Source organism: Barbus barbus (genome assembly GCF_936440315.1).
Source record: "Barbus barbus genome assembly, chromosome: 47".
Classification (NCBI taxonomy): Eukaryota; Metazoa; Chordata; class Actinopteri; order Cypriniformes; family Cyprinidae; genus Barbus; species Barbus barbus.
In genome coordinates, this window is record NC_136725.1 from 1,106,490 (window position 1) to 1,125,219 (window position 18,730).

At 40.5% G+C, this 18,730-nt stretch overlaps 1 protein-coding gene across 1 annotated transcript in view; it reads left to right on the forward strand.

The window, feature by feature from the left end:
* Nucleotides 1–17,380, forward strand: part of LOC306866000 (multiple epidermal growth factor-like domains protein 10) — a 77,102-nt gene extending 59,722 nt beyond the window's left edge. Inside the window, exons 13-25 of the mRNA XM_079410932.1 lie at nt 1,548–1,650; nt 4,712–4,858; nt 4,962–5,096; nt 5,305–5,433; nt 7,904–8,032; nt 8,109–8,237; nt 8,324–8,452; nt 10,250–10,477; nt 10,570–10,685; nt 11,011–11,134; nt 11,374–11,418; nt 12,133–12,339; nt 15,929–17,380. Coding sequence (XP_079267058.1) covers nt 1,548–1,650; nt 4,712–4,858; nt 4,962–5,096; nt 5,305–5,433; nt 7,904–8,032; nt 8,109–8,237; nt 8,324–8,452; nt 10,250–10,477; nt 10,570–10,685; nt 11,011–11,134; nt 11,374–11,418; nt 12,133–12,339; nt 15,929–16,095 — 1,788 coding nt within the window. The 3' untranslated portion in view covers nt 16,096–17,380. The remainder of the gene's footprint in view (nt 1–1,547; nt 1,651–4,711; nt 4,859–4,961; nt 5,097–5,304; nt 5,434–7,903; nt 8,033–8,108; nt 8,238–8,323; nt 8,453–10,249; nt 10,478–10,569; nt 10,686–11,010; nt 11,135–11,373; nt 11,419–12,132; nt 12,340–15,928) is intronic.
* The last annotated feature ends 1,350 nt before the right edge of the window (nt 17,381–18,730 follow it).

The window sequence follows — 18,730 nt, forward strand, 5'->3', positions numbered from 1 at the left end:
TTGTTTTAATTTTGATGATTAGAGCTTACAGCTCATGCAAGTCAAAAATCAGGATCTCAAAATATTAGAATAATCAAAAAAGGATTTGCAAAGCAGGAAAGTTCAAGTTCTTTAAAGTATGTTCATTAATACACTCAATACTTGGTCGGGGCTCCTTTAGCACAAACTCCAGCATCAGTGAGGAATGGCATGAGATCAGCCTGTGGCTCTGCTGAGGCACTATTGAGTCTTCAGCTCGTCTGGATTGTTGCATCCACGGTTTCTCATCTTTCTCTTGGAAATATCCCATAGATTCCATATGGGGTTCAGGTCAGGCATGTTGGCTGGCCAATCAAGCACAGTAATGTCATGGTCAGCAAACCACTTCTAAGTGGTTTTGGCAGTGTGGGCAGGTGCTAAAGTCCAGCTGGAAAAGGAAATCAGCATCTCCATAAAGCTTGTCAGCAGATGGAAGCATAAAGTGCTCCAAAATCTCCTGGTAGACGGCTGCATTAACTTTGGACTTAATAAAACACAATGGACCAACACCAGCAGACGTCACGGCAGCCCAAATCATCTCTGACTGTGGAAACTTCACAATGGACTTCAAGTAGCTTGGGTTCTGTGCCTCTCCACTCTTCCTCCAGACTCCAGACCTTGATTTCCAAATGAAAAGCAAAATTTACTTTCATCTGAAAAGAGGACTTTGGATCACTGAGCTACAGTCCAGTTCTTTTTCTCCACAGCCCAGGTAAGACGCTTCTGACGTTGTCTCTGGTTCAGAAGTGGCTTGGTAGCTCTTTTCCTGAAGACGTCTGAGCGTGGAGACTCTTGATGCACCGACTCCAGCTTCAGTCCACTCCTTGTGAAGCTCTCACAAGTGTTTGAATCAGCTTTGCTTGACAGTATTCTCAAGCTTGCGGTCATCCCTGTTGCTTGTGCACCTCTTCCTACCCAAATTCTTCCTTCCAGTCAACTTTGCATTTAATATGCTTTGATACAGCACTCTGTAAACAGCCACAGCTTTCAGTAATGACCCTCTGTGACTTACACTCTTTGTGGAGGACGTCAATGTTCATCTTCTGGTTCTGGATCATTGCCAAGTCAGCAGTCTTCTCCATTATTGTGGTTTCAAAGAACAAGAGATACCCTGAAGTTATACTGTAGGGATGGGTATTAATTGAAACTCAAATGAAAATATTCTAATATTTTGAGATTCGGATTTTTGACTTTCATGAGCTGTAAGCTCTAATCATCAAAATAATTTTTTTTTTTAAACTTTTGAAATGTTATACTTTACATGTAATGAATCTAAAATATATGAAAGTTTCACTTTTTGAAATAAGTTACAAAAAAGAGAACTTTTTCACAATATTCTGATTTTCTGACATGCATCTGCATAATTATTTTCCATATTTTTGACGTTGACTCACATGGCATCACAACAATAACCTGTAATCATAATCTTTAGCTCTCCATGCCAGAGATCTCAAGTGTGTTCTGATATTGTGTTCACTGACTGAGGAAAGCCAGTGTTGAGTGAAGTGTGCTGTTGTGGGTTGATGCAGGACGGGACGTATGGGCTGGACTGTCGCGAGCGCTGTGACTGCAGTCATGCAGACGGCTGCCACCCCTCGACCGGACACTGCCGCTGTCTGACCGGATGGACAGGTAAAGAGCTGAGCCTCACACTTCTCAGAAGCTGTTTCCCACCGCTGTATCAGCCAAAGCCTCGCTGGGAGCTCTCAGTTTTCAGATTAGTGGGCTTTTCGGTGGTTGTTCATAAACTCTGAATCCTAAATATGTATGTGGTTACAGCCTTGCTGTCCATCCACCCCATTCACCCAAAACTGCTTGTCCTGCGTAAGATCGCGGGGTGTGTAATAACAGCTTTAATGACCATTTAAAAAATGTTTATTTATGTTTTTATTTATTGATATGATTAAAAGCAATATCCTGCTAAATGTACAGTTGAAAATGAATCATTTACTCTTCCTCAAGTTGATCCAAACCTGTAGGTTTCTTACAAAAGAAGATATTTAGAAGAACGCTGGTAACCAAACTATTGCTGGTCCCCATTGACTTCCAGAGTCATTTTTTTCCATGCTTTGAAAGTCAATGCGGACCAGCAATAGTTTGGTGACCAACATTCTTCTAAACTCATACGGCTTGGGAGCAACTTGAGGGTGAGTAATACTACTTCAGGATCCCGTCAGCGTGTTGTGTTCTCTCCCACACATTCCTGGGGTTTGTTCTGGACTCCAGCAGCATACTGATGCCCTCGGCGGCGTTTCCTCAGGGCCGCTGCACTAGAATGATCTCCAGCTCCTAGCAACACACACTCGCTCTCAAAGAGCTTTTGTCTGTGTTCTGGCAGCACAGAGCCACTTCAGCGCTCGGACTGAGCTCCAGACTCGTGTGTAATCATTTGTCCTGACGGTCACTGGGTTATGACCAGTTCACACCAACAATGATAACCATAACAATAACTATATTAGCACACCAACGCGCAATATCGTTCTGCTTATTATAAGCACGCGCTGCGCTTACGTCTTCTGCCACTTCCGGTGATCAAGCTCTTTACTGCAGCATGGACTTCTGATTGGCTTTAATTGTTCATTCACTGAGCCAGTATGTGTGTGTGCAAGTTCAAAACATAGGTTCAGGAGAAGCCTAATTATTTAGTCCTATCAGTAGTGATGGGCCTTTTTGAAACAGCTTTGTAATATTTATGAATCTTTTGTTTGAATCAGTGGTTCAGAGATTGTATGCATGTATGTGATTTTCGCAAATGAGGCAAAATTGTTACATTGAAACATTTTAAAATGCGGTGTGCTATCCGCTCGATGGCATTAATCTAGCGATCCCATGATTTACTTTTTAGTGGATTTTAACTGATCTCAGGTCAGTTTTATAAGGTAGGTCCATATTTAAATAAGTTAATGAATTTCAATACTTATGCACATATAATACACAAGGGAAAAGCATACTTAATTGCTTCTAACTGTCCTAGTTTGCCAAGCAGTGCCTAATGACAAAACAAGGACTACAAAATAATAAAACACATATTTTACAGAAACTTCATATTTAATGGTATTTAATTTAATTATTTGCAGATTACATGTGACACTTTCTTGAAAATTGGTAATTAGTTTGTAAACTGTGCCATTATATGTGACCCTGGACCCACAAAACCAGTCTGAGGTCACTGGGGTATATTTGTAGCAATACCAAAAAAACATTGTATGGGTCAAAATTATAGATTTTTCTTTTATGCCAAAAATTATTAGGATATTAAGTAAAGATCATGTTCCATGAAGATATTTTGTAAATTTCCTACCGTAAATATATCAAAACTTCATTTTTGATTAGTAATATGCATTGCTAAGAACTTCATTTGGACAACTTTAACGGAGATTTTCTCAATATTTAGATTTGTTTGCTCCCTCAGATTCCAGATTTTCTAATAGTTGTATCTCAGACAAATATTGTCCTATCATAACAAACCATACATCAATGGAAAGCTATTTATTCAGCTTTCAGATGATGCATAAATCTCAATTTTGGAAAACTGACACTTAAGACTAGTTTTGTGGTCCAGGGTCACTTATGTGTTGGTCTGAGTTTTGTTGCATCTGCAGTGCTTTGAGATGGTGTAGCTGGTGTAGCTTTCAGTGCTTCAAAACAGCAAATCATTTTATGAATCAGTTGATTCTGAGCTTTAAAAAGCATCACTAAACTGTAAACGAGTCACTGAGCTGCACCAGCGATGGCTTTCCATCATCTCTCCACCATCCCATCTCATCTCATTCCAAGCTACCTCATTCTAGTCACTCTCGTAGTCTGGGGGTTTGCTCAGGTCAGCACACCAATTCACTAACTATCATTTATCAAGAATGCATGGGCAGGTGAACTCATGAACTTATAATAGTTCTCAATACAAAACATCGAATTCTGTAAGAGAAGTGAAGTTGGTAACACTTAAAGCCTTTTTGTTTAATGCATTATACAAGTATTCATAATGTGCATTGTAATGCATTATATCTTTTCATAAATAATTGTAAATGCATTATAATATCTGATGGTTTGTCATGTTTTAATGCATTACACTTTCTAAAGGTCTAACAATGAATAGATAATCTTCATAATGTATTATAACGGTGGTTGTAGTTATTCAAGAGATCATAAATGCATTAAAAAGGCATAAATAATGCATAATATGGGAAGTCGTGGGAAGTCGTGGCCTAATGGTTAGAGAGTCGGACTCATAATCCAAAGGTTGTGGGTTCGAGTCTCGGGCCGGCAGGGATTGTAGGTGGGGGGAGTGAATGTCCAGCGCTCTCTCCACCCTCAATACCACGACTGAGGTGCCCTTGAGCAAGACACCGAACCCCAACTGCTCCCCGGGCGCCGCAGCATAAATGGCTGCCCACTGCTCCGGGTGTGTGTTTCAACGTGTGTGTGTGTTCACTGCTGTGTGTGTGTTTACTGCTGTGTGTGTGTTCACTGCTGTATGTGTGTTCACTGCTGTGTGTGTGTTCACTGCTGTGCGTGTGTGTGTTCACTGCTGTGTGTGTGCACGTTGGATGGGTTAAATGCAGAGCACGAATGGGTCACCATACTTGGCCGTATGTCACTTCACTTCACTTCGCTTAATATATAGAGGCTTTATGTTAAGTGTTACCGTGAAGTTTTGTGAAGCAGTGTAAAGTGTAAAGTGTGTTTCTCACAGGTATTCACTGTGACAGTGTGTGTGCTGAGGGCCGCTGGGGACCCAACTGCTCTCTGTCCTGTAACTGTAAGAACGGAGCGTCGTGTTCGCCGGACGAGGGTGCGTGCGAGTGTGCGCCTGGATTCAGAGGAACCACCTGCCAGCGCAGTGAGTGCTCAACACACCGCATGCCTGTCTGTCCCATCGCACTGCGCCATGTCTGTTTGCTCATCCACTCTGTTCTCCTCATGTTTTCCCCATGTGCTCCCAGTCTGTTCTCCGGGTTTCTTTGGCCACCGCTGTAGCCAGGCCTGTCCGCACTGCGTCCACAGCAATGGCCCCTGTCACCACGTGACCGGCCAGTGTGACTGTCTGCCCGGGTTCAAAGGGGCACTCTGCAACGAAGGCAAGACACGCCGCTCTCACTCACTTGTACAGTACAGCTGTCAGATAGTCTGGCTTACATGGGGAGTGTGTCTTCTCCATGCTATTTATTCTTTCAGTTCTTTCTGTAATGTTTTCCATTTCCATTGTCCAGTATCTGTCCTGTGGTTGTGGCAGCGGACAGTGGTGTTGACGTCTGTCTGTCTGTCTGTCTGTCTGTCTGTCTGCAGTGTGTCCCAGTGGCAGGTTCGGTAAGAACTGCGTGTGGAGCTGCACCTGCACTAATAACGGCACGTGTAACCCCATCGACGGCTCGTGTCAGTGTTACCCCGGTTGGATCGGCAGCGACTGCTCACAGCGTCAGTATTCTGTGCAATCACACAAAAAACACTAAAGCTCTTACTCTGTCAGATTCTGGCTTACACACCGATTCATGTCAGGCTCATTGTAAAATACAGAATCACTCCTTTATAGTGGTTTGCTGTGTTTTTGTGAATCTTATTAAAAAATCTTCAGGGTTCAGAACAGCATTTTGTTTCCACCCCAACTTCAGCTCATCTCGTCAGAAGACAAAACAGTTTCTTAAGGTTTCTGATCATCAGGTGGCTTAAGCTGATGATACACGGGGCAACTTTTTGGGCAATGTTGCCGTCAACGGTTAAACAGGTGAGACACAGGGCCCACAACCGATCTAAATTATCCAGATAGGATAATTTGTTAACCATTCTCAGTGGGAAAGTGCCCAAGAAACATTGCTCAAAAAGTTGCCCCTGTATCATCAGCCTTAATGTTGGCCTTTCGCTTTGTGTCTGAAGATATTGTGGCTGCCTACGCACTTTCTCTCATATCACACACAGTTCTGCAGCTGTCAGGCTTGAATCTGGGTCAGGAGGGTTTAGTAGGACAGTCTTATGTCTGGCATGTCCTCAGATCTTTTCAAAGCTTTTTTCCTCTTCAAACAACTTAAGTCAAGCCACCTTTATTTATATAGCACTTTATACAATACAGATTGTCAAATCAGCTTTACAGTGTTAAACAGGAAAATAGTGTGTCAGTAATGCAAACAAAGTTCAATTCTGCTGTTGAGCAGCTCGAAAAAGAGGGCAATAACAAAGTCAATTTTTCAGTTACAGGACTACTCATCCAGTTTTTATATCAACTACGCATTCAGTTTATCAAATTGTATGTTTCATCAGGCCGCAAAGAAATATAGAGCTGATTATCATCGGCATAACAGTGAAAGCTAACACTGTGTTTCCTGATAATATCTCCCAAGGGTAACATGTAAAGCGTGAAATGCAATGGCCCTAGTACTGAGCCTTGAGGTACTCCGTACTGCACTTGTGATCGATATGATACCTCTTCATTCACTGCTACGAACTGATGGCGGTCAGATAAGTACGATTTGCACCATGCCAAAGCACTTCCACTAATGTCAACAAAGTTTTCTAGTCTGTTCAAAAGAATGCCATGGTCGATAGTGTCGAACGCAGCGCTAAGATCCAGTAGAACTAATAAAGAGATACAGCCACAATCAGATGATAGAAGCAGGTCATTTGTAACTCTAATGAGAGCAGTCTGTGGTCTTGAGTGTCTGTGGACTGTAGTGCCCCCTGCTGATCATAAAGAGAAACATTAATGAAACACACATGATCTGCTGAAGTTTTATACACAGTACCTGTCAAAAGTTTACAACAATTGTGATTTTTTAAATGTTTTTGAAAGAAGTTACTTCTGCTCACCAAGGCTGCATTTTATTTAGTGAAAAATGCAGTAAAACTGTTTTTGTGGAAACCATGGTAATTTTTTTCCCCCAAGATTCTTTGATGAATAGAAAGTTCAACCATAAATTTGAAATGGAAATATTTTGTTACGTTATATATGTCTTTATTGTAACTTTTGATTAATTGAACGAGTCCTTGTGTAAATAAAAGTATTTAATCCCACCGGTGACAATAGTGACTGTAAAGAAGGTTTTCATTTATAAAGCTCTAGAAATATTACCGACTGGTGTTTTAGTGCATTTTCTGCAAATATGGAAAAAATAAAGGGTCTCAGTTAAATATGTGCAGTGGTTAGTGCAAATTGTCACATGACCAGAGCAGTTTGCTGTTTGCACCATAAGATGCTGATGGCAAAACATCAGAACAAAAGGCTAGTAAAGTATGTATGTTGACATAAAGACATGACAAAGATTTTTGGTACACATTGTCTTTAAAGGTGTCTCGTATTAATATATGAATTCACAATTATTCAGTTGAGTGTGAACTATTCACTTGCTGAGTGTGGACATAGAATGAGTAAACATGTTTTTATGTATAATAGTAACCACAGAATGTAAAGAAACAGTTTACAATTGGTTAATAAGTGGACTGAGATATATAAGAATTTTGAAGACTGCAGAAATAATTTAATTTCAGCATACACATTATCCCACTTGTCACAATTGTGACCAACCATAAAACACACACTTTTCTATAAATATTTCAATAAATAGTTGTTGATTATTTCAAGGGGTTACTAACGACACATCGTTTCATATTTTCATGTCTGAGAAAAATTTGGGATTAAACGGATTAAATATTAAATCTAACCCTTAAATTCTGAATGGTAGAGCAGTTTTCACAAAACTATTAAATGGCAAAAACTAAGTACTTAATAATGTTTCTTGAGCAGCAAATCAGCATATTAGAATGATTTATGAAGGGTCATGTGACACTGAAGTCTGATGCTGAACATTGTTATTTTAAATGTAAAGTACTTTTTACACTGTTGCTGTTCTTCCATAGTTTTTGATCAAATGTGACGTGTATGTGTGTTCCCCTGTAGCGTGTCCCCCGGGTCAGTGGGGTCCCAACTGCATCCACACCTGTAACTGTCACAACGGGGCGTTCTGCAGCGCGTATGACGGCGAGTGCAAGTGTACGGCCGGCTGGACGGGGCTGTACTGCACACAGCGTGAGTACCACTCATGACCTCTGACCTCTAGCCTGTGCGCTCACCACTGACGCCACGGTGCTGCTGTGTCCTGCAGGCTGTCCGCTGGGCTTCTACGGTAAGGACTGCATTCAGGCGTGCCAGTGTGAGAACGGCGCAGACTGCAATCACATCTCCGGTCAGTGCACCTGCCGCACCGGCTTCATGGGACGCCACTGTGAACAGAGTGAGTATGAAAGCAGAGCTGGTCCTTTGATATTTTCAAGCACACGCTACAGCCTGTCTAATCTGCGGTTTTCCACTGGCTTCCAGAATGTCCTGCAGTTACGTACGGATACGGCTGTCGGCAGGTGTGCGACTGTCTCAATAACTCCACCTGTGATCACATGACTGGCACCTGCTACTGTAACCCCGGCTGGAAAGGCACGCGCTGTGACCAGTGTAAGCTTACATTAGCACTTGCAGTTGTATTAAATACAGCAGGTAAAATAAGTATTGAACCACACATCACCATTTTTCTCAGTAAATATATTTCTAAAGATGCTGTTGACATTAAATTTTCACCAGATGTTGGTAACAACCCAAGTAATCCATACATACAAAGAAAACAAAACAAATAAGTTCAGAAATAAAGTTATGTGTAATAAAATGCAATGGCACAGGGAAAAAGTACTGAACAACTGAAATGTATTTAATACTTCATGCAAAAGCGTTTGTTGGTGATGAGAGCTTCAAGACGCCTCCTGTAGGAGAATCTAGTGGCATGCATTGCTCAGGTGTGATTTTGTCTTCAAATCTTGAAGGTTTTGTGGTCTCTTCTATGAACTCTAATCTTTAGCTCTTATTTTCTATTGGATTCAAGTCAGGTGATTGGCTGGACCATTCTAGCAGCTTTAATTTCTTTCTCTGAAACCAATTGAGAGTTTGCTTGGCTGTGTTTGGGATCATTGCCACCCGTGTTTCATCTTCTTCATCCTGGTACTGTAGGTGTAGGGACTGAAGCAGCTAATATTAATTTCCACTGACGAGCGGCAGGATTGCTTTATAATTACTGATAGATTTCAGCTGGTGTCTTGGCTTTCCATGCCTTTTACACCTCCCTTTCAATACTGGTCAATAAACAATGTGTTCAATACTTTTTCCTTGTGTCAATGCATTTTATTACACATAACTTAATTTCTGAACTTATTTGTTTTGTTTTATTTGTATGTATGGATTACTTGGCTTGTTACCGGCATCTGGTGAAAATTTAATGTCAACAGCACCTTTAGTAATAAATTTTAAAATGATGACGTGTTCAATACTTATTTTACCTGCTGTAAGTAGAATCTTTATGTTTCCTTTGTATCCATTGGTATGAACGGGCTGTTTTAGAATAGCAAAAAAATCCCAACATCAGAAATAGATACAGTTTCTTGCGAAAGTATTCATACCCCTTCATTTTTTCACGTTTTGTTATATTGCAGCCTTATGTTAAACTGCTTTATATTACTTTTTTCCCACATCAATCTACACTCTATACACCATAATGACAAAGCACAAAACAGATTTGTGACAACTTTGCAAATTTATTAGAAAAAAATTATAAAATTATTCTATTTCTGGGACACTTGAAATTTAACTCAATGAGTATTCATGCTTGTAGATGTGGCAAATTCAATTGAGTGGGTATGATTTGGAAAGGCACATGTCTTAATAAAAGGTCTAACAGCTGATAATGCATATCAGAGCAAAAACCAAGCCCTGAGGTCAAAATAACTGCCTCTAGAGCTCAGAGACAGGATTGCGTCAAGCCACACTTCTGGGGAAGAGTTCAGAAAAAATTCTACTGCATTGAAAGTTCACAGAAGCATGTAGTCTCCATTGCTCATCTCCTGCAGAGTACCATCCCAACAGTGAAGTGTGCTGGCAGCAGCCTGTTTTTCAGCGGCAGGGACTGAGGGACTCGTCAGAATAGAAGAAAAGCTCAATGCACCAAAATATTGAGATAGCCTTAATGAAAACCCAGTCCAGAGCATTCAGAACCTCAGACAGGCAGAAGGTTTACCTTAAACCCAATCAAATATTTCTGGAGAAACCTGAAAATGAAGGGGTATGAATACTTTTGCAAGGCACAGTATGTCCAGTGTAGATGCTTCCCTCTGGTTCCGGCAAATGGATGTACCGTGAGGTTTCTCTCAGTGGGATTCTCTCGCGTTACTCTTTGACTGTGTGACTGAAGTTTGCCGTCTTTCTCAGCCGGCGTGATCATCGTAGGGAATCTCAACAGCTTGACGAGCGCCGCTGTGCCTGTGGACTCTTATCAGATCGGTGCGATCGCAGGAATCATCGTTCTGGTGCTCCTCGTACTCATCCTCCTCCTCCTCTTCATCATTTACCGCAAGAAACAGAAAGGCAAAGAATCCACGATGCCTGCCGTCACATACACACCTACCTTGAGGGCCAACACCGATTACGCCATCGCAGGTCAGCATCACGATGACATTCCTTCTCATTCTCATGATTTCCTGTGTAACTCTTATGAGGAGACGTGTGTGTGATGTGTTTCCTGTTTGTAGAGGTGCTCCCGCAGACTGACGTCCTTCCCAACAGTAACTATTTCTCCAACCCCAGCTACCACACACTGACCCAGTGCAGCAGCCCGCCTCACGCTAACAACCTGCCCTATGGAAAGGTGCTACTCTACCAACAAACAGCTCTGGGAATAAAGGACTAATATTCTGGGCTGTTTACGAGATACTGCTGCTGAATAGAGCTTTTACACTCACTCCCTTGCATATGTGTTGTTAGAAGCATTTTTTAAATTATTTTGGAGAAAAATGTGTCATTTTATACAAAATATACACGAAAATAGAATGTTGACCGCAGGCTTTATTTAATCAAGAATCCAAAATTCTGACTCATGGTTTTAGGAGCAGAAGCTGGCCAGAATTGAGGAATTATGTGGAACGTTGTAGAAAGACACTGACTATAATTGTTGATTTTCTTCTGCCTGACAGCCAAAGAACAATCAGTTGTTTGTGAACCTGAAGAACGCTGAGCCGAGGAAACGTCTTTCCCTGCTGGATCACACAGGAACTCTACCGGCCGACTGGAAACAAGGAAGATCCTTCGATGAGCTCGGTGTGACATCCAACCACCACGATCACAACAAACACAACAGCCAAGCATTTGACACGATAATGTTCATTAGCCCCGTGTTTACAAAAAAATGGCAGAAGAATAAGTGCAGTGACTCGTTTCCTGACTGCCTTTCCTGTCATTTCACATGCAGCATTTGTAGCATTCGCAGCTGAAAGCTGTGTCAACAAAAGGACTGCTTTAGTTTAACTCCTGAAACTTCTGTTTGATTCTCTCATTAGGAGCTTATGGAGTTGACAGGCGTTACATGGGAAAGTCACTGCGAGGTAAATGATCATTTAGCAAGCAAAGAGAAAATTCTCTCATTTACTCACGAAACGTACATTTCTTCTGTGGACACAAAAGACAATATTTTGAAAAATGTCAGTGGGGTGTGATGTTGTTTGCACCCTTGCGTGATCCAAAATATGTTCTTTTGCTGTGCATACAGGTTTGAGTAGAGCTGCGAGGATAAATCGATGCAGGATCGATTCGTCATTCGATTCTGAGATCTTCCGAATACATGGCGATTCTCTCTGGAATGAATTCTGACCTTAGATTTTAACAGCAGATGGCATTCTACTCAAATGCTGATGAAGAAGAGCGCTGAAGAGCACTTGTGCGTTCGGCTGACTCTATAATTTAACCTCAGATCAGAATGCTTTTATGACGCCAGATTAATGTAAACACAGCCCACTGTGAACACCCTTGTAATTCGCTTCAACCTTTTCGAATTTTATGATGATTATTTTAGGTTCAAGTGTGTGTAAGGATTTGGAAACGAGCAGAATACGGCTGTTTCTAAAGCATTCAGCGTCATCTGCTGTTCAAAACTCAGAATCCACTCCAGAAAGAATCGCCATGCATTCAGAAAATCTCAGAATGGATGCGGAATCATTTCTCGATTCGCGATGCATCGATTTATTTTCCCAGCCCTAGGTTTGAGGGAGACTAAATGCCTTCACACAGTGGGATGACTGACCGCTTCTCTCTGTCTGTAGATCTGGTGAAGAGTGTGCCCTATCACGCCAGCTCCAGCTCTCTCAACAGCTCAGAGAACCCATACGCCACCATCAAAGACCCTCCTCTGCTGATGACCAAGAGCTTGGAGTGCGGCTATGTGGAGATGAAGTCCCCCGCTCACAGAGACGCGCCGTACGCTGAGATACACGCCTCCAGCCCTGCCAACAAAAACGTCTATGAAGTTGGTAAGAGAATATCAGATCCAGCCACAGCAGTGGGCCGTGCAATTTTGTTATTGAAAGCTGACAATAAATGCCAAGTTCTGTCACGAAACTCTAGATGGCTCAGGCTGGTGGGTCGTTAATGCAAATTGATGATGATAACAGCATTAAACTGCTTGGCACAAGATAATTGGTTCAGCCAATGTTGCAAACATTTAAATGGCTGCTTAGCATTCTCTAAAGTTCCTCTGAAACCCTCCACCTTCCCCAGCTCCACCTGTATAGACCTGCTATGGCTTATTAGGGGCCAAGCATCGAAGGTGCGTAGGCACATATTATATCTGTTTGCGTTCTTCTTATTATTCTTCTTCCTCTGCCATTGCGTCTATGGCAGCCCATAGAACCGCTTGCGGGAACGTTGTAAAATTTGGCACACTGATAGAGGACATTCCCACCATTAACCATAGCAAATTTGGAGTCTCTAACTCAAACCCTCAGCGCCACCACTTGTCCAAAGTTTCACTAATTTTTATGTTAATAACTTTTGAACCATAAGCCACAAAATGAACATTCTTTTTTCCTCTGAATCCTTGGCTCAAGCGGAGTCAAATCAAGTCCAAAATTCAAATATCGTAAGGTTTAGCAATTGTTCGTAAAACCTACTTTAGTTTATATCTCCGCAAGGGTTTGACGGATTGAGACGAAACTTGGTGTATGTTATAACAAGCATGACCTGAGGCTACCTGCAGTGTTTCGGCACGGTGCCACCTAGTGGTCAGGAGATATGAAAAATGCATATTTTTGCTTATAGCTTGTGAATGGTTTGGCCAAAAATCATATAAATGGTCTCTTTAGATTTGTTGCATCATGCTGAGTCGAACCATATATTCCCAAATCAGCCATTTGGGGCTTCGACCATGTTGAATTTTGTAGTAAAATGCTATATTTTACGAACGCATTAACGTATCATTACGAAAATTGGGTATGGGTCATCAGCACGTTGCCCTGAAGGAGCCTGGAAAGTTTCGAAGCAGTGCCACCTAGTGGTAAAATCTAATTTTCACATGCTTATAACTTTGGGTGTGGTTGACTTATATTTACGGGAGTCACCTTTTTTGACTCCTGAATCCTTCCTGTGTCCAGCGATACCAAATTTGCCAGATTTTGGCTTATGGTTTGTGCAGTGTTGCATTGTAGCAGTTAAAAAACATTTGCCAATATCTTAGAAACTGTTACACCGATCGACATGAAACCATCGTAGGAAATTCGAAAACTTAATGTCCCGGCTATACACTAATTCCCAATTGCCAAAATGTTGAGTAAGTGGCACAAAAATGCAAACAAAGTCAACAGTCAGTATTTTTTCATCTACTTACACACAAATATGTCTATAACTCCAAAACAAAATGAGATATTTTCACCAAATTTGACACACATATGTACTGACACACTCTAAGGACACGTAAAAAATTTGGTGGGATTGTGCCTCTTGGTGGCGCTATAATTGAACAAACATGAAATTGCCTTTGATTACAATAGAGTGTTATGCTATAAAATGCTATATTTTACGAATTCATTGCTGTACCATTACAAAACTTTATATGTACGATGGAGACCATGACTTGAAAGTACTCAAAAAGTTTTGAGACAGTGCCACCTTGTGGTCAAAATTTACAATGAAATGTCAAATAAATACTAATAGCTTTCTGTGAATTTTGCCTATTGTAATGAGAATGGTATTAATAGATTCCTTGGGTCGTGCTGAGAACAGTGATACCAATGTTGCCATAGTCAGCCAAACTTCCTCTCTGACCTTTTGATTTTCTTTAAAAACCTACTTTTTCGACCTCCTCCTAGACTGTTGGTCCGATTTTCACCAAAATGGAATCATATCATCTTCAGACCATGCTGACAAAAACGTTATGGATTTCGTGTTGATAGACAAAACAGTTTTCACATACCACAACAACGAATTTGAGGCATGATGTCAAAATGACCCTTGAGGCTGTATCTATGCAGTGCTTTGGCATATTGACACCAAACTTTGTGTGTGCCATTGTCACCTCACACAGAACACACCACATCGATTTGATAATGGTGCCACCTGTTGGTAAAAAGTGAAAAGTCATTCAATCATATTACTAAAGGTTTTTTTATGATTTTTCAGCCGTTTTGAATAAAATAATCCTAAATGGCTTCAATTACTCATTGCTGCAGTTGGTCTCATGCTTGCTTCTGTAGTGATTGGCCCCATCATTGCTGCTTGCAGCTATATTTTATATGCTATTTGTGCAGCAGCAGTATGTCTTAAATACTCACAGCACCGTATCGCCGTATGCACTGGCAGTAGCAAGATCCTGTACTTGCTTGCAGCTGCAGCAATAATCTACAACTACAGCAATAAATAACCAACAGCAGCAGCAGCGTAGCAGATCTATTCTGCCAAGACCAAATACATTAACATTGTCATAACCATTACCATGAACTGTATTAGAAATGGACTCACTGACTATTATTTTCTAAACTACATTCCTATAAAACAGTCAGCCGTTTTTATTTGTACTTAATATGAACAGTATTTCCTTGATGGGACTACATATCCACTCCGTATGAACAGCCTGAACTCTCCAGTAATGCTGCACAGATGTGACAAACCTGAAGGCATCACATCAAATCCCTGGCTAGCAGAGAATGAGTAATCGTGAGTCGAGCGAGAGCAGCTGTTGTGTTCACGTCATGTCTCCACACAGCTCTCACCCCGGTCTGTTTGTACAGGCACTGCAGATGAGGACAGACTCACCAGAGAAAGAGTTTATAATGACACTTTCCATCTGAAAGATCTGAGCAGAAGCACCGTTTATCTGACCGTCCGCACATCTCTTACTACAGGAAACATTCCCATCATGTTTAAGCAGGTGCTCAAAAAACAGCACTGAGCCCAACTACACACTACAATCTCTCTCCAAGCGTTCATCTTCCATCTTCAATCACAGCAAACTATTGCTTACTTTAGATCCTAACCTTCCTTTGACTCACACAGGATCTTAATGCTACACTACTGGAAAACTACATTCTAAAGAATAACAATACATTCCTCTTATTTAGTCATTTTTCCTGATACTGGTTCTGTAACATGAACAAATGATTTGGAGCCGTTATTGGCCTGTTCTGGGTCTTTCATTGTTGAAAGTGTGTATCTCATTTGCAGTATTTTGTCTTTATGCAAATAAGAGCAGATATGTGCAAGCAAATGCTCCGGTCTACGGCCGGTCAGAGACACTTCTGCATATTCATCCAATGCAGCAAAGCAACAGGGAAACTCCTGAAATCAGCATACAGTATTCTAGTACTCTTTCATATGGTTGAGAACCTCGGATATAAAATCATATTAAAGGTAGCACTATTACATAATTACTCATCCATAATCTTTTGAAAACATTTTAGTTTTTAACAGGCTTCATTACTGATTTTTGGCTTCGCAATGCTTGAAGCTGCTTGTCGTTTCCACGATGGGACATGACTTTCCTGCAGAACAGGAACTGCTGTTTTTGGTATTTATAAATAATTAGTGAGATAACAGTAACGGTTCGAACCTGTGTTTTTCCCTATCCAGAGCCGACCATCAGTTCTGTCCACACACACTCTAACAACAACTGCAACGGGCCATTTTGTCAAGATCCATACGACCTACCAAAGAACAGCCATATCCCCTGTCATTACGACCTGCTGCCCACGAGAGACAGCAGCCCCTCGGCCCTCGAGGACACGGACAGCAAATAAACCCCGAGACTTCACTGATCTCTGCACTTCCACAGCACCCTGTTAACGCTTCCATAGCTGTCTGTGCGGACATTCATCCTGATTCAAGCTCTTAATTACTTCTGGCTTACAGGATTCAATAGTTCTTGTCAAGAGTAATGTTCGAGTGTTTCGGAGGAGGTGCAAACATTCGTAATCTTCATAAATCATTCCATTCATTAAGAACAACATTGCACACAAATACAGGACAATCCTTAAAGGGAAAGTTCACCCAAAAATGAAAATTAGCACTTTTTATTATGGATGGATGCGCTTTATTGGACTTCTTTTGGACTATTGAAAAATAACAGCCATTCACTGCCATTATAAAGCTCGTTTTTAAATATAGCTCTATAGTCTGAAAGAAGTAAGTCATATACACCTAGGCTGGCTTGAGAGTGAATATAGCATGGGCTAATTTCTCTTTTTTGGGTGAAGTATCCCTTTAATGTTTCTGATCAAATATGTCAGATTACATTACTCAATGACAGTTTTCTGTTTGTTATGATATTTAGGATATTAGTACAGTTTATTGAGACTGGACTATCAGCTCTGTGTTTCTGTTATTGATTTTTTTTGTTTTTTTTTTGTCCGAAAGCATTTCAGGTTTACCAAAGGTTGATATGCCCTGATAAAGCACCATTAGTGTTGTATTAATATTGACAGCCTTCCAGTAAGTATAGTTTACAGTCACAAGTTTTAACATTAGCATCATTTTTGGCTTGTATCTTTTGATTTTAGTCCTATAAAACATGATCACTGAAATGAAGGGCAGATACTTCAGTTTGTAGTACTTTATAGTTTTTAGTAAGCTAAAGCTGGACTTTTGCGAAGAAAGACAAATCTTTAACATGATGTGATGGGGTCAGTTTGATACAAATACTTATTTGGAGTATTTAGGACATGAGTCTTAAAGCACTCTGAGCCTGGACTTTAATTGTATAAAACTGTACATAGTACCAGTTCTTTAATGAATTGCATTTATTTCCTTTAAAAGTGTAACATATTCCTAAATTCCTCTGTAACTTGACCAATACTGTGTAAAGCAGGACATGCGGTGAAGACTCTGCCTTTACTGACTGGACCTCGGTATACTGTTTTCCTTTTTTTACTGTACTAAATATGCCACACAAAGAAGTGATTAATAATACTGATTCCAAAAACAACTGAGTGTGTACGAGTGTGTGCTGTATGTATCTTAAACTGTATTAATGATTAGCTTTTTTCCAGATTTTTTTAAATAAATGCACAAAGTGTAATACGTTCCACACGGTGTCATTTATCTCTTCCCAATGATAGACAATCTCATATATTTCTACTCTGAAGCCTCTTTCTTACCACATTTACTTTGAATGCATTATTTTACATGTTTAGCTGAAATATCCTATACATGCAAATATGATTAACAATGAAATAACAAATAATTGTCAAGTTGACATGGTTAGGTGAGCTTTAGTAATTTAGGAAACGTCATTGGAATAGATTCCTATTAATGAAACACTCAAACTGAACTGGTCTGAATTGATCTCATGAAGTTCTTGGTTGTTAGCCTGGTAATGTGTTTACAGTGAGTGATATTCAAACAACAGGAGATTGCATTATGGTGGGTTTTATACAACCGCTCAACAAGAAGTGCCACCTAGTCTATTTTCACTCCACCATCATAATAGAACGGTGCATGTATCCAGAAGACTAATTCACGGCTGGTTCCTTAAAGAATTTCCTATGGGGTCTCAAAACGTGGCTCCCTCTCGAGACGGCCTCTCAACATTATGTGATAGCTTTCACGCTTAGGAGAACTCACTTTGCACTATTTTGCCTGCAATAGTCAATGGTTTTCGATCCGCTATATAGCTCTTGCCTCAGAATCTTTCTCCTTCAATTTGAAGCCTACTTCGCACCAGAGTGGATTACACAGAAGAAGTGATCCGGCGAGAAGACAAGAAGAAAGAACAGAGAATGTCACTGTGTGGATGCCGGATCTGTGGTGGGTTCATCGAGCTCCCTGACTCCGTGTTTGGGCTGTGCTGGGAGAGTCTGGTTGCTGGTCCCCTCATTCATGTCCCCTCCACTAACTGCATCAATTGTAAACTGCACACACTCATACAGAAAATGTGAATGCTGAAGCAGTTATGTTTATTTTTGATGACATATGTTTTCAATAAGCAGTGTTGGGGAAAGTTACTTTTAAAAGTAATGCATTACAATATTGCGTTACTCCCTAAAAAAGTAACTAATTACGTTACTTAGCTACTTTTTATGGAAAGTAATGTGTTACATTTCTTTTGCGTTACTTTTTAAATATGAGCAGGGCTTGATTGTTTTTAATACAAGAAATTACATTAATACAAATGTAAAAGCCCTGTATCTTGTGAAGGAAAAGTAAATTCACGTCTGTAAAGTAAAACTCAGGATAAGAAGGTTCAACACTCTTCAGCAATAAAAAAACAATGAAGCACAATTGTTAGTTTATCTACAGTCATTTTTGCTTATTAGTATGGTTGAACTGGATCATCAAAGGTCAGCAGCAAAGACATTGGTTAATAAAATGGGATTATATATATTTGTGTTTAACATATTTAATTATTGCAGTTTGCGTCATATTCTGAGTTTGCAT